The sequence below is a fragment of the Bombyx mori genome, chromosome 1 (genome assembly GCF_030269925.1).
Source record: "Bombyx mori chromosome 1, ASM3026992v2".
Classification (NCBI taxonomy): Eukaryota; Metazoa; Arthropoda; class Insecta; order Lepidoptera; family Bombycidae; genus Bombyx; species Bombyx mori.
In genome coordinates, this window is record NC_085107.1 from 457,271 (window position 1) to 474,272 (window position 17,002).

General features: G+C 38.5%; 2 protein-coding genes across 2 annotated transcripts in view; both read right to left on the bottom strand.

Moving 5' to 3' along the window:
* Positions 1-477: 477 nt before the first annotated feature.
* LOC101741886 (uncharacterized) lies at positions 478-9,831 on the bottom strand. The gene is made up of 6 exons (XM_004932723.4): positions 9,530-9,831; positions 3,128-3,409; positions 1,788-1,928; positions 1,042-1,332; positions 847-940; positions 478-728 (listed from the first exon to the last, which is right to left on the bottom strand). The coding sequence occupies exons 1-6, from the start codon at positions 9,700-9,702 to the stop codon at positions 603-605; spliced, it is 1,107 nt and encodes a 368-aa protein (XP_004932780.1). The 5' UTR covers positions 9,703-9,831; the 3' UTR covers positions 478-602.
* A 2,130-nt stretch (positions 9,832-11,961) lies between these two features.
* LOC101742177 (paramyosin) overlaps positions 11,962-17,002 on the bottom strand; it is a 28,585-nt gene continuing 23,544 nt past the window's right edge. Inside the window, exons 15-22 of the mRNA XM_038011949.2 lie at positions 16,556-16,636; positions 15,888-16,169; positions 15,089-15,199; positions 14,490-14,642; positions 14,129-14,277; positions 13,624-13,785; positions 13,105-13,192; positions 11,962-12,227 (exon numbers count right to left, since the gene is read on the bottom strand). Of these exons, the coding sequence (XP_037867877.1) occupies positions 12,048-12,227; positions 13,105-13,192; positions 13,624-13,785; positions 14,129-14,277; positions 14,490-14,642; positions 15,089-15,199; positions 15,888-16,169; positions 16,556-16,636 (1,206 nt within the window). The 3' untranslated portion in view covers positions 11,962-12,047. The remainder of the gene's footprint in view (positions 12,228-13,104; positions 13,193-13,623; positions 13,786-14,128; positions 14,278-14,489; positions 14,643-15,088; positions 15,200-15,887; positions 16,170-16,555; positions 16,637-17,002) is intronic.

The following is a 17,002-nucleotide window of genomic DNA, read 5'->3' on the forward strand; positions in this document are numbered from 1 at the left end:
CGGTATTGTATTTATGATATCAGGAATGGTATAAACATTAATGCTAGCTTTGCAAAAACACATTCATGTTATTTTTTGATCCCAAAACAATAACAGTAATTAAGCAGTGCGATAAAACAAGCCGATAATTTCCTACATTCAAAAAAAGGAGAAAGGAGTTACAAAATTTCTGTCCCTTTTGATGTTGTTGTGATGTGTTGTGTTGTATAGTGATAAAGATGTCTACGTTTGTTTGTTAATTCATTTTAGAAGTTCATAACTCAAATTTCAGTTACTTACTACAGTTTATCCTTTCAGTGATGATGGTTTCACGTTACTTGATTTATTCATATCATTGGCGTATGATATCCATAATTTTGATACCTACCTATTACTTTTATTATATTACCAACACTTTAAAAACTTCAAATAAAATGCTGACGGGGATAAGCGGGAAAGGTAAAGTGAATACTGATCAAACACAAATCTTTTCTATACTTTTCTTTTCGCAGACATGGTAAGTAAGTTACACATGTACTAAATTTATAACAAATCTTAAACTACATGCTAACTAGACACACTGTGTAATTATGAAATAGTGGAATGCATTATGACTGACTCTTTTAGATTTCTCCGGAGACAGTTCCATCGGCGGCTTCTAGAGCAGATAAAAAGATACTGAAACGCTTTTGAAGCGTCAGCGCTACCTCTTCGTGACGTTGAGCAATATCTTTCTTCTTTAGTTTCTCCTGTGAAAAAAATTTAGACTCGTGAGCGACAGACCTTTTTGCGACGGTAAAGTTTGATCGTATTCACTGATTTCACGTTTACGGTGACAAATTGAATATTATATTATCATTTGCTTGCCAGTTCTTGTGCCTTTTCGCATTCGAAAACAATGGGTTGTGACATGCTATCCTTTAGCTCTTGCTCGACGCGCACCCTTTCCGCTGTATAGTTCCTGTGAAACAAGATTTTAAATTATTTACACTTTAATCAAACCGTATTTTAAAAGTATTGTGATCCAATATTTCCCAAAACGAATATTCAGATTGCACTCACTCAGTTATGGGATCCATTTCTCTCAACAGCAGCTTCATAGTTTGTGTAGTGATCGTATACCTTCTCGGAATGCGAATAGGCTCATCTGATTCCGGGCCAACACCCACGTCCCTGGTAGCGATCACCTCTTCTTCTGTACCGACAGCTGCATCCTCCATACTGACCTCATTATCTTCTGTACCAACACCTACATCCTCTGTATCGACTATTTCTTCCTCCGCATCAACACGAAACTCTTCTGTAGCGACCTCTTCTTGTAGTTTCTTATGTGTGAATGAATAATCAGAGAATCTGTAATAATTTGACACAAATGTATACATATTTTCAATTCAATTCTATCAAAATCTTCAAAAGAAACTTAAGTACAAACTTTTAAACAATTCATTCAAACGGTCGGATAACTACTAGATAGCAACGACAAATCAAATAAATTGTGATCTTATCGGATCTTCTCTGTAGAAGCTGCGTACCTTCCGTTAGGCCTATTTCAACCACAGCTTACAATAGATAGAGAGAGAGAGATAGATAGAGCATGTTATTCAGCACGCATCGCGCACGCTGTAGTAAGCTTAAACGAAATTAGTTTCACAAAATTCAAGGAAAAAATGAGGAATCTGTTAATATGCCTTACACTTGTACTATTCTTTTTACAGCCAGCGCCATCGAAAGACTGTAATTTTTTTCGTACTTGATCTTTTCTTAGTAGGGTTGGTTTCTTCGTAGTTATAATGATATATATCACTTACTTCCGATCAGAGAAAAATTGGTCGAATTGCCATTGATTCTGTTCCCACAAGTCACCGTTATCATCATCACAATTCCAATCAGAGTTGACTTCATACTCCTCGATAGAGTCATCCTCAGTCTGGACTGATGATACCTCGTCCCTGGAATTTAAAATCAATGTTGCTGAAATTTTAATATTTCAGAAGATTTTATATCTGAATAAAGTGAAAATAAGCACGCATGGAAGTTGTTGTGTGGTTCTAATGTCTTATTTAATGTTGTCTAGCTGTGAACTGACGATAGATACCCCAGGAAGACACATGAATCTTTGGTTCGATGGGAAATAAAACAGAAAACAAAATGTACTTTTACAAATCAGAAACTATCATTGGAGCACGTTGTCCTGTCAGTCGAGCGCCATGATTTTCCTATTCTGTTATTCATTATCTGGTGTTATCCGTCAAACGATTATCTACTTGTTTGCTAAATGATTTAGTTTCAGCGAAGAACAAAAACTTGTTGGCAGCTTGTAATGATTGTATCTATATCTGAATAGTAGCGACAAGTCGTTGTCGAATGGAGCAACAAGAAAGTTATCGTTTGACAATTGTTTTCAGCATCTGAGACAGTGTAGGTAGATGTTTCTGTCTGAACCAGCACTACTGACACTGACATTGACACTATTCATCATTCTGGAACCGTGTATGCGTAGTGTGAAATATTCTATATTCACGAGTAGGTGCTCACAGTTGACAGTCTATTAACAGCAATCATTGACGTTATTAATGGACTGCCAACAGTTGTGCTTTAGACGTGGACAGCTTGGTGGGCGGACAGCTTGGGCGGGTGAACTGATGTGTAAGTATAAATAAATTAAAATCCATCCGTCTGAATCCTGTTTATTCCATGAATTGAAAAAACAAAAATACATAAGCAAGTGTCTAAGATAGCATCGAAACCTGCTGTTGGGTGTGATAGCTCTAATAACATACACAATGAAATGAAACAACATTAAATGAGTTCAGTTTAGATTATATTATTACTATGATAGTTAGAATTACTAATGGTGTATTTGTTTTATGAAACTAAACAGTTTATAAAACCTGCAGGCAACAAATTATGTTAAAATACACAATAGTGGTTACTCTGAATAACAGGAAAAAATCGTCAAAGAATGAAGACTGTGCGAGTAGTGACCTAGCAGGGGTGACATTCGTTTGATACTGCTATTCAGAATGGTTAAGGACGGTAGCTTACAACACAATGACAAAGACCGAGTCAAACCCAACAGTGGCTAGCAAATGGCTGATGTGATGAATTCTTAGGATTATTGATAGAAAAGTTTAACTTATCCAATTACAAAATAGAATACGTGGTCTCCACAGATTGTGAAGACGTAGAACCAGATGGTTCATTCTTTTCAGCTACCGGCTCCTCCTCTTGGGCGGGAGCCTCCGGCTCCACTGACACCGCTGACACCGGCTCCACTGACACCGCTGACACCGGCTCCACTGACACCGCTGACACCGGCTCGACTTTTGATTCTTCAGCGAGGTTAGCGCTATCTAAATTTTGAATTGAAACTTTCTTCTTTTGTTTTTTTGCAATCCCTTCAGTTGGCTTCAGAAGTTTCATTTTGCGCCTGGAATCATACATTGAAAATGTTTACAAACCAAAATTTTAAGTTTCACTCACATGGTACCTACGAAGTGGCTCTGAAAACACAGTCTTAGCATTTCCAAAGTATATAGTAGAATTTTCCTATCATGGTATATAATGTAGATATATCTGTATAGTAGAGATAGATAATTAGTTAAGAAAAGAAAATTAAAAACCCTTAACATATTGTTGTGCTCACTTCGGTAGTAACTAAAAAGATACTCAAATCAATTTTAACTCATACTAAATTAAGCCTGGGCTAAATATTTGGGCTTTGAAGAAGCCTCATCATCACTGGCACACGGATGCATAAAGCCTCTGTATTTAAACAAATATATCTTGTGCCATGTACAATTTACAATACCTTAAAGGATTGTACCTATATTTCGAGTATTGGTAAAAATGATTTGTTCATGAACATTAAATAAAATGTACATATCAGTCCAGATCTCGGTCAAAAGATATTTATTTTTTATTTTCCTTGTACCATTGGTTTCATTTTGAAAACTAATTTCTTACATTATAGTTGTTCCTACATTATGGTATTTTACTATAATTTAAGAAACATTATTATAGTAATAAAATAGATGCTGGTTACTACCTAGGCTGCACTAAAAGTATCGGGAATGGAATATTTCCACTGTTCCTGTCATATTAAAATCTTTTTAATTGAAAACTCCTTGGTTTTATAAATCGAATACCATTTATTTATTTAAAAAAAGATTCTCGGTCTTGTCACGAGGTTTTGTCAAACTTGTTTAGTCGTTGAGAAAATGGAATTGACTGGAGAAAATCAATGAAGTAGGAAACCTATGGAAATGAAACGTCAACCAAAATTTCGTGCCAGTGTGACGTCATCTGGCCACAAAACATGGCGGCTTTAGTGCTGTACAAAAGATTTCAATGTTATCAGGTTTTATCGATAAACGTTCTTGGCTCATTTTATTTTAAATATTGTTGAGTATTATTTATTTGTAGAATTTATACTTTAATGGGAAGTAAGTAGGTATATTGTTATGTGCAAATATGATATGATTTAGATGGGTGAAATCTAAGACAAGTTCGTCCTTCGAATTTGCCAAGTAAACGATATGATGATTTTTAAAAGTTGCTACACTGATTTTATAAAGTTGTCGTTTGTCGCAAAACATAAAGATATGGCGTAGTTCAAAGCCATCAGCCCATTTCTAGCATGCTAAATGTTATCGTATTTTGAGTACGTGTTTTTCTTAGACTATTACAATCTATTTTAATTGTTTTCCTGACTCTAAAGTCCGTAACATACTACCGTAGCGCACCCCAAGGAAGGTGCGCCGCACCATTTGAATCACTTTCGCTTGAGAGTGATTCAAATTTTAAACTTATCAAGGGACCGCGTGAAAAAAAAACACCTACAGAACATTTATTCATTAATTACAAACGTCATTCCTTGTGACTTCCTCTCTAAAATCACTTAATTATTAAATATTTAACAAATTTACAATAGTGTTTTACTCACTGCGGAATAAAACTATTTTATTTAAATAGTTCCGAAGAGATTTTGTCGGTAGCCTTTTTCCCGAAATATCTAAACAGAATGTCTAAATATGTTTTGATGACATATTTTAAAGTGGTATTTATGATTAGTGTCATGATCAATAGATTCCGACCGAAAAATGGATTTTTCGGATGAGGGCTCCATAATGAATTTAAATACATATAGATAATAGTTTTAGGGCATCGACTTTCTTGAGATCCTATAAAATACGTTTTAATTATTATTTTTGTATGTTTTAAGCATGATAAATTATGAAATTTTATATAATCAATCATATTAAATCGATATCAAAGTCAATAAATAATGTACAACCCAAAACAGACGGCCGAACTGACGTGACAATGACATTTGGCGCGCTAAACATGGCGGATTTTCGGCCTCATTAGACGGAGACGGAGATATTTACGTATATTCATGTTTCATTTTATGTACGCACTGAAATACTGTTATATTGTTTTCCTGCGAGTTAAAGTGCTGAGTAAGAACGAGATAGATATATGTTTATGTATGTGCCTTCAAAATGGGTGCTATTTATATAAGCAATTGTACGTATAGAACAATATGTCGTGTCCCTACTATATAGGTCTATGGAGAAAATTCAAGAGCGATGATTTATTATGTCTTTCGAAGTGGTTTAACACAAAAACAGTGTGTTGACCGGATGATTTCTGCATTTGGTGATGAAGCCTCATCCAAAACCACAATTTATCGCTGGTTTGCTGAGTTTCAACGTGGACGTGTCAAGCTCAGTGATGATCCCCGTCAAGGTCGTCCAAAAACTGCAGTCACCCAAGAAAACGTTGATGCTGTGCGTAAGCTGATTGAGGAAGATCGACATGTGACATACCGCGAAATTCAGGCAACTTTAGACTTTGGCATGAGTCAAATACAAATAATCTTGCATGAACAATTAGGTGTAAAAAAGTTGTTTTCCCGATGGATACCGCATTCGCTCTGTGAAGAGCAAAAAGCAGCTCGTGTTACTTGGTGCGTCAGAACTCTCGAAAGATTCCACGCAGGATCCTCAAATGCTGTATACAACATTGTATCAGGTGACGAATCCTGGATATATGCGAACGAACCCGAAACAAAAAACCAGTCACGAGTTTGGGTGTTCGAAAATGAGTTAAAGCCAACAAAAATTGTTCGTTCACGGAGTGTTGCAAAAAAAATGGTGGCCACGTTTGTCTCCAAAACCGGCCATATTACGACTATTCCTCTTGAGAGACAAAGAACGGTTAATGCAGAATGGTATGCTAGCATTTGTTTGCCACAGGTCGTTTCTGAACTCCGTAAAGAGAACTGCAACCGCCGCATCATCCTCCATCACGACAATGCGAGTTCTCACACCGCGCACAGAACAAAAGAGTTTTTAGAGCAAGAAAACATAGAATTATTAGACCATCCGCCGTACAACCCCGACCTAAGCCCTAATGATTTCTATACTTTCCCTAAAATAAAGAATAAATTGCGTGGATAGAGATTTTCATCACCTGAAGAAGCTGTGGACGCCTACAAAACGGCCATTTTGGAGACCCTAATCCATCGTATGGAAAAATGTGTCAAATTTCGCGGAGAATACTTCGAAAAGCAATAAATACATTTTTAAATAGTAATGTTGTGTCACTTCGTTAATTCCCGAAATTTTCAGTGCCGCCCTCGAATAATGAATATGTTTGAATTACTTTTTATTATAATATATTAGCTCTATACAAACGTGGTCTCAAATATGGCGAGCGTTGCTAAACCGTGCAAGTACCACTACTGACAAGAGAATGGCCTGTCATACGCGCGAACACACACATACACACAGTTCACCCACACATTTAGTTTTTGCAAAGGCACCTACAGTATTTTTACGAAGGCATATCCAAGCGCTTTATCAGTACCTACACGCCTACGAAGCAAATTAGCGTGTAGCCATTTTTGTTTCACACTTTTATGTCATTAACCTATGTAAACGACACAACCGTCTTGCACAGTGGGCTACACTAGTGTATGCTAGGTACATCGGTTAATAGTCGTGTCATTAACGTCATCATTTTTCAATTAACATATCTCGGTTGTATTAATTTATTGTTAGTGTGTGTATTAATTGTTAACTTATCTATATCATTTAGACGATACATTTGTTCAATAGCCCTGTTTGGAATAAAATGATAATTCAAAACAAAAATACCGCTGATTTTCTTTTGTCTCTAATATTATTATTAATATTATTATGTAAACAGCAGTTTCTACTAACAACGGACCTAGAATAATAAATAAACATATGTTTTCCTATTACATCTTAAAAAGCAAATAAAATCGTATTTTTTTCTAAACTCATAATAAAGCTATAGAGAGTTGGAGACTTCAACTATTATTTCATTGCACACAAAAGTTATTCTTGTTGGAAATGTGCCAACAGCAACAGTTGGCGCGGGACTAGCAAATATTAATGCACAGGACGCGGTAACTCATCTTCAAAGTAGAGTCATACGCGGCTGTAGCAGCAGCTCCGGTGCTGTTTTAGAGTCGATACATCGTTATGGTGGTGCTGGCTATGTTTATTAGAAAGCACCGGAATAGTTGGAGTACGTATCGTTGGTAATTAGGAACCCTGCACAGCCACGATGGCTCTGGTACAACAAAGTTAGATTATTCGAAAATTGACAGATATCTTTTCGGTTTCAGAAAGCGCCTAAGTGACTTAACTAGGCTTTTACAATAAAACCAATAGGCTTCAATAGCCCCAAAAAAGAACCAATTTGAAACTGTTAACAGTTTCAAATGAAATTCACTGTAGTTAAGTTATCGCATATTTTCTTAGCCCATTGTGGACTTAGAAATTGCCATGTTGAAACAAAGTCTGGATAACTAAAATCTCTGAAATCCATGTATGTAAGCTACATATTTGCTAGCGGCTGATTTTGATAATCAAAATCCAAATGATATGACAATTTATCCTTTGCACATTACTATCATAGCATCGTGCGTACACACTCTCGGATAGTCGCCAGTCCCCACACATACCGGTCGTCCAATTGATTGACACGTGAGCGGTAACTGTATGGTGCAAATCGGATCCTAAACGAACGGCTAGTGTGACTACTTGTAACAATATAAACGCAAGCTCAACAGCAGAATATTCAATAAACAAATGCGTGTAACCCCAGTGCTAGCTAGCTACAATCCTAAGTTGTGAGCGTGGCCTGCTACAAGTTGTATTAGAATTATCTTGTCAGCTTTATGTTTTTTGTTGACTCAAAACATTTATTTACACTGTTGTAAATTGTGATATTTCTACAAATTCTCCGTTTACTGAGGAATGTTATTTATTTACTACATTCTATCAAAGTTAAAATTCATTTTTACTGGGAGTAAAAAGAAAGTATGTTTAGCATTAGTTTATTGACAACAATAACATACGTTTATGTGATATACATTATAGCACTACCAACCAACATTAGCAGTAAATAATATTATGCACATCCCAAAAATATAGGGCTACCGTAAAACAAACTCACCATGGAGATCGTTTAAATTCCAAACTAAACCCAACCAATTCCTATAGCAGGGATTACCAGCATAGATAAGCAGCGTCGCCCGCGGACCACTTGATGTTAAGTGGTTATACCGCTGTGAACGCCGCTGTCCACCTTGAGACATAAGGTTTCAATGGAATGACAACTAGCCAGGGCCTCCGGACAAGAAAAACATGGTGCCTTAGCGGCAATAACACGGTGCCTTGCCACCGGTGCTCAGGTAGGAATGCTACAATAGGAAACAGGCGGGAGAAAGCTACGAAAGCCGTCAGGATAAACCAATCGAACAGATGCAAGATGTAAATGAAAATGAATTGATATTAATTATGTTAGCATTATTAAAGTACTTTAAGCTTTGTTTTTGTGCTTATCGATATAAGTTATTTTGTAAATAAGAAAGTTTAAAGCGATAATTTGAATTAAATCGCGTGAATTGCGATTGTAGTGGGTAAGGTGTTGTATTTCACGAGACAAGTTGTTTGCCACGATAACCTTATCAGACCTAAACTGCGGAACAATAAATTTAATTTTCAACATTTAAGTATGACATCCTTTCTTTGTTACATTTTTTTTATTAATAAATCAAAAGATAAATTTTTAATTGGCTATTTAGTCCTAACAATAGCCTAAGCTATGTATATGCATTTTATATATCAGTTCACTTGCACAAACTACCTAAGCAAGTATATACATTTATATGGAAATAATTAGTTATTTATTGAAATTGTAATGATGCTATCCACATCTTTTCAAGTTGTCCATAAGTGCATTACGCATTACAGTCATCCTTTTTTCCGATGGACCATATGTAAACAAAAAACAATGATAACAGTTGGTTTGATTAAAGAAAACTCGATGTCTGCCCCCGTTTGGGGGGACTTTGAGGGAGCATTAGTTGGAATTAACAAAATGTAAAAATTCAATCATTTGCATGTCTAATATTTTAGAACATAGATGACCACTTACTATCAAGTAGCCCATAACAACACAAATATTTATGTAGAAATAAAAACAGTAACAAAAGTTAGTTAGTACTTACTTTCGAAGTTTTTTTGTCTCTTCTTGTGGCTGGACCACCACTCCGGAGGACTCTCCTGCGTCGCGGTCGGTGTCTGCGCCCGCCTTGGCGCCGTTAAGGTCGCCCGTCTCCTGGACAACTTCCTGGACAACTTCCTGGACAACTTCCTCTTTAGCAACTTCACTCGACTCCATGCTGATCACGTGGACTCTGCGATCGAAAATTGCCAAAAGTTTAATTTAAATGCAAAGATTCTACAGAAAGACAAGACTTGAACCTTCCCCGACACAGTATGGCGACGAATGCGCTCAAATGCTGCGTATTGATTTTTAGTGAGAGCCAAAGTTCCTCGCGGCACTGTCGAGTCGACAACGTATCGATACGGTTTTACTACTTCGTAGGATCGTTTTCGAAAACGATTTTACACGTACCCAAAATAAAGCATTTATTTCACAAATACCCCAAAAAAGAAGCAATTTAGAAAAAGAGTTTTTAAAAGTAGAGGTAAGTTGCATTTAATCCAACCTACTTCTCGGCTCAATCTCGCATTTAATATTTTTATTTGATTATTGCCGATGTTTCGAATAATTGACAAGGTTCGTGATGATGGACGACCGTTACGTATTTGAAAGTGGTTTCTGTTATGTCCACGGCTCTCGAAAACTGAAGTAAAAGGTGAATTTCAGATATTTTGTATTTGTTTAGTATACTACTCATACTGAGCTAAATATGTACACCTACTTGAAATCAAATTTAAAGATATATGAGAATTACAAATTAATATATCGATATGATTAATATTCGATGTCCTGTGAAGCTTGCAAATAGAAACGTTATTTTTGACGAAGAACTTAAGATTAATCATCTTTGAAATAATCTGACTTATTTCCGAAGGTCGGTTGCATAAACAGTCTGGTTCCTACGAGCTAAATTTCCCGCTTCCACACACATATCGTGTCGATGTGAATATCAATTATAAAATTAAATTTTCCCGGTTAGAATAAATGGCCACTAAGTCTAATCAGTTTTTATGACTCGAATCTATAGATGGAATGTAAAACGATTCGCCGAGCGCAGGTTCCCAGACCTATGATTGGTTGCATATGCATTTTACTTTGATATAGGGTTTGCGAGGAACGGACCCCACCCAGTTATCGACGCCGCGACGTGGACGCGCCGCGTCCAGCGCCCCTAGCGAACGAATTATGTACTGAATTTGCATAAAAGGAGCACTGAAATAGAACAAAAGCAGTACCTACCTGCAATTTGTGTAGTCTAGGAGTGTCCGAAAAAAAAACACAAGATTTTGTTCCGATCTCGCTTATTTAAACTTTAGTTCTATGATGAAAATAAATTGACATTAAGTAGTAACCGCAGCACATTGACATCAGAATGTGAACGTAAACATTACCTACCGCACGCCTAGAGATAAGAGGCTGAAGTTTAAACCTATTATCCGAGAGTTGGCCCAGCTCAGCCTTCGGACCAGAGCGATAGACGGCCTCGCGGCAGAAATGAGGATGCTAAGATCCCTACCCGTTGACAGTATCATTGTCTGTGTAAAAAACATGATGTATTGAGACTCGCATGACGCAAAAACGAGATTTCTATAATATTTTTGGTTTTACTTCTTAGATACTTGGCCCATATTAACTAAAAATGATCAAGTTATTTCTTATGAAATATTTTATTACGCGATAGATGGCGTTATTCGTTTCCATAATCTCGCCATTGTTTTTTTTTTTGTTAAGTGTTAAGGTGTTTGTAAATAAGTGCTTGAGGTCGCTACTCTGCATATTTTGGCCAGCCACTACATCATATAAAGACCTCAGGACGAAATGTGACCAAAACCCATCGCGCAAGACCTTGCCTATCGGAAATGACGTTGGATAGGACACACTCTACGACGCAGCGGAGTCAACGCAGCATCAATCGCGTTTAAGTGGTAGCCGCTTCGCAGGAGAAGACCTTAGAGAGCGGACCTTGGAGATAATGACTACCGGGATGACCTGGAGTGATTTTAAAGAGCAAGCGCAAGTCAGGGTCATGTGGAGACAACTTGTGAGAGCCTTATGTACCAGCGGGGATACTCTAGGACAACAACAACAAGTATAAAAAGACATTTCCCCGCGTCCAATGAAGATAGGATAACCAGCCCCTCGAGGTTACTAGGTAGGCCGTTACCCACATTTACCGATGTCAACGGGGATGTCGTTACGAGCGCAGCTGGAGTATATCCACCGTCCCGTGATTATCATTAAACTCATTCCGATCGGACAGCCGCCAATGTTAATTTTATGAGCTAGAGAGACAGCCTCCTTCGTATGTTACAGCTAACCTACGAGGTAGCGCTGCAAACGCAAATTGTAATCGACGCTAAAACACTAATAATAATGTCCCTTATCTAATCTTCGCTAAGGTTCTTACATTAATTATTACAATGAACACAACAATAAAACACTGGATATATTTATTAACAAGTAAAAATTAGAAAAAACATAATGAAATCGAAAAGTTGATACATTTAACCGTTAAAGTTTCAGGGATTATCGAAAAAGTTTTTACAGGTGCACTCCTGATTCTCTCCGTCGCCGTCTCCGGTGCTAGAAGCCGTCCTCCTGAGGGACTGCACCTGCGTCTGCAGACCGAGGATCCGGAGCTGGGCCTGCTCGAAGTTCTCCGTCAGACGCTTCATTTGCCAGTGCAATCGGTTTTTCAGCTACAAACAATAATAGGTTGGGGAAAAAGTCTTTTCGCATTAAAGTATGTATGAACTTGTAATAGAATCTCTTTGGCTATACTATTTGTATCTGGCTGGCTTTGGTATCATTAAAAGTTTAAATTTTAAAGACGATAATTCCAAATTCAAAGTAGGAAAATGTGTGATTTTTATTTATTTATATTCGTATTGTCAATATGAGGGAATGTAATGAAGAAGAAATTTGATACATTTTAAAATTTTGCTACAAAAAAGGTAAAAATGCAACGCAAGCCGTGAAAAAAATTTGCGATGTTTATGGACCTAGTGCAGTGTCTGTGAGAGTAGCACAAATTACAAATTTGGTTAAAGCGTTTTCAATCCGGAAATCTTGATGTCAAAGATGCACGTCGCTCTGGTCGCCCTATTACGGATAAAATGGATGCCATATTTGAAAAAGTGGAGCAAGATCGGCATATTAGTAGTTACGACGTAGCTGAAGAACTGGAAATTGACCACGAAACAGTTTTGGTGCATTTGAAAAAAAACTGGGTATTATTATACATTAGTCATGCAATTGGTATCGTCGTGTCTTAAATGTGGTGTGTTGTGGACTACATCATCATCGTCATCATCTCAGCCTGTCCACTGCTAAAGATAGGCCTCTCCAACTGATATCCAGTGAGCCACTTCTTCGATGTTTTGAATTGGTCGAAGTCAAATCCATAAGCAATAATAGTAGAATCCAAACAAAAATTACTTTTATTTCCAGGTGCTTGTTTCAAATCCGATGTTAAGGTAAATCCAAAAGTATGTCCGTTCAATCCAATTAGTCAATCCGGGGAGTACAATCCTTTCAATAGACAGTGAATAAACAAAGACGTCGTCTGCCACAAACCTCTTCCCGTTCCTTCTCGGCGGTGCTGACTTGTGCCCTGGAGGCCGCCAGCTGTCGTTCCAGCTCTGCTACCGTGGTTTGGAGGCACCTGTACGCAGGTTAGCAACAGGTCATTATTGAGCCGGATAAAACAAAGCTATGCTCCGTCGCCCTTTTGAGCTGTAGCTATTCCTACCTAACTATCTCCTTAATGATCAGAAATACACCGGACAAGAGTTTTAAGTTTAGTGTTATGTTTTTTTTTTATTGCTTAGATGGGTGGACGAGCTTACAGACCACCTGGTGTTGAGTGGTTACTGGAGCCCATAGACATCTACAACGTAAATGCGCCACCCACCTTGAGATATAAGTACTAAGATCTCAGTATAGTTACAACGGCTGCCCTACCCTTCAGACCGAAACGCATTACTGCTTCACGGCAGAAATAGGTAAGGCGGTGGTACCTACCCGCGCGGACTCACAAGAGGTCTTACCACCAGTAAAACCAGTGTTAGTGCAATAATATATGTAATCACTTACTTCCGCACAGTTTCCGTTTGCTCGTGGGCTCTCTGCAGCGCCCGCGAGGCCTCGTCCCTGGTGCGGTCCAACTCTCCCCCAAGCTGGGCACATTCGTGCATCTTCTCTTGAAGCCGCTTCTCATTAGCTAATGCAGATTCTTCAGTTCTGATCACGCTGGCTCTGAATGCGAAAACATTTTAAAATGTAACTCTTAGACTAGAGCTCACAGTTTTGAGTCGGTCACTAGACTCACTTCCCAAGACAGAATACTAAAGATATGCCTACGAGACGGACGTCAGCGTATCGGTCCCGCACCGTGAGTCATCTTGTGTTCTTATCGAAATGAACAGTCTTTTTGAGTTCGTAGTTTGTATCTTCTAGTCCAGAAGCGGACTAGCCATTGACCCTCATTGTGAGGAGCGACTCCCAGTTAGCAGCCTCAGCCTCGCAGTCAGTGAGGGTCAGCTTTATACAGCTAACCCTCACTGACTTGACTCTTTTGAAATCGTAAATCTTAACTTACTTGAGTCTTTCTATTTCACTCTTTAAGCTGATGTTATTCTCCGCGAGTTGTGATATTCTCTGGTTAAGAAGTGCCATTTGTTTCTCGTCCCCACCGCGTTCCGGAGGTTTTTCCGGGGGCTTCAGGCTATTATGTAGCAACACGTGAACCTGAAGGAAATCGAAGTCAGGACAACTCGCATGACAAGTAGGATCCTATGGCTAATTTCACAAACAGGCATAAGAGTACACTGAGTTCACACCGTTTGGTCCTTATTACCACGGCCGATTTCGCTTTGACTTTGTCCAAACAAGTCCTCCTGTGTTAATGTCATTGTTGTTACTAAGTACAGTGAGTACAGGTACCGGAAAATGTGTACTACCTTCTCCCGTGCGCAGTTGAGCTCCCTAGCGAGCTGCTCTGCGTTGTGCTCAGCGATGGCCTGCGCTTGCTGAGCGTCCTTCAGCCTCATCTGAGTCGCTTTCAACAGATCGGGGATCGGAGCCAACTCTTGGAGTTTCTCTTGGAACTTCAGCTGGTTTCATTGTCAAATATTATTTAGTATACCTTTTATAACTATTTAAAAAACAAAAGGAAGGTCTACAAATCATCTGAACTTAACGATTATCAATACTCCCTTCAAGGCTCGTTAGAAGTACTCTTTAATTTATTGCGAAACACTTTATTATTCATTCATCATTACTCATGCAAAATATATTTGAGTTCATGAATATTCTCAATTCCGCGGATTTACGCCACACATTCATTAAATTGCTTTGTAAAATGGGCGAGCAGTAGTTCCAAAGCTATCGAGACTTCAGCCTGTCATCACCATGAGGTGGCCACTCAGAGCTCCGCAGAGTCTCCGGGCTCCGAACACCGAACGGTCTATTCGTCTAGATACACTAATTAAGAATTATGACAGCAACATTAATTATACGAATTCAACTGTCGTCCAAAATGGCCAAGACACAATTATACCTTAACCCTTTGAATTTCCAAGTTGATCTGTTCGCTTATTCTGGTGTTGTCCATATCCATCATGTCCATCTGTCGGCGCTGCTCTTCCACCAGCTGCTGAGCTTGCAGATACTAATGTACAGAATACCAATAAATATCTTCAAGTTGAGAAGGACTCATTTATGCTAATTCCCTAATACCTTAAGGTTTATTTTACGTTGTCAAATATATTATTTATCGTATAACAATCAGAGGAATCTATGATATAGCACTTTTTATATATATATCCACGGTGAAGAAATAATATCGTGTAATAAAAATCAAACCCGCAAAATTATAATTTGCGTAATTACTGGTGGTAGGACCTCTTGTGAGTCGGCGCGAGTAGGTACCACCGCCTTGCCTACTCCTGCCGTGAAGCAGTAATACGTTTCGGCTTGAAGGGCGGGGTAGCCGTTGTAACTATACTGAGACCTTAGAACTTATATCTCAAGGTGGGTGGCGCATTTACGTTGTAGATGTCTATGGGCTCCAGTAACCACTTAACATCAGGTGGGCTGTGAGTTCGTCCACCCATCTAAGCAATAAAAATAAAAAAAAATGTGTAATATGTGTCTAGGAATGTAATTAATAATATTAATCTAGATCCGAATGTCGGTTATTTTCTGAGTTTCCAGTAACCAAGGAAATGTATCCTCAATGAATTGATTACTGAGTGATAGAAAATAAAATTTCATAATATAATCATTATTGTAAATATCTCACATACACGCCATAACAGAGGACCATACACACCATCTACTATAGATGCGAACTTTACCTTGACTCTATAATCCTGGAGCTGATCATTCTGCTCTTTCATCAGGGTCCTCAATTCGTCTATCTCCTCCCTTGCTTCCCGGTAGCACTGCTTCAGTGCCCTGACGTTCACCTCCTGTTCGAACGCTTGCTCTTTGGACCCCATCAACATATTGGTGTGCGTTGCAAGACCTTCGAATTTCATCTCCAACTCCCTCAGCTTGTTCTGGGTCTCGCGGTGCTGGCATCGCTCTTTCTCTAACTCCTCTTTCTTCTTAACTAGTTCCGCTCGTAGCATCGCACACTAAACACAATACAGAAGAGTTTAGACTCTTCTGAATGATCAAACTTCAATGATAATTTTACTATTCATAAGATAATATCGCACATCCAGTTTGTTGTTGAATACCCTGTCAGCGTGTACGATCTAACAGCACCTCGGTTGGGACTTGATACGAGGGCGGGTTATACCATACTGGTAAGTAAACATCAGAAACGGAAGTATCTTGCTAGTATTCATCGTGAAGGAGACAAATGAAACTTGGACAATACTAAAGGACTGCTTTATATCACGAGCCGTAGTCGATTCGCTCGACGGATGACGTCATTATGGTATGGTATGGTACGGTATGCGGCCCGCGGGCTACAGCGTCCCGCATACCTACTGACTTAAATAATTGTGAACATTACTTCGGTGACTTTAGTCTTGAAATTCTCTTCAGTCTGCCGGAGCTGTATCCCAAGCTTTTGTGCTTCTTTCTCGGCTGGGGTCTAATGACAAATCAAACAGTCAGCACTGAACCAAACAAGCTACTGTAAGAAAAATGTAACATCAGTATTAGAATGGGTGAAGGAAACTTAATTCCACCCGTTCCTGTCTTCGGGGATTGGATCCCGTCGTCGCTAGACAGATAAGTTCAAAGCCTCTGTTGCTTTGGATAAGGTCTTCTAATGTAAGTGAATATAAGTTTGAAATTTAGTCTTCGCTGTCACCACATCATCCATTTCAATATGTACATATGTCACACAATCGGATGTCTGGAATAAATTAATTTATTCAATTAAACTAGCCATTCCCACTCCACAGTTACACATAGCTTGCGAGAACAATATAGTCGTCAAGGCATGGACCGTCCC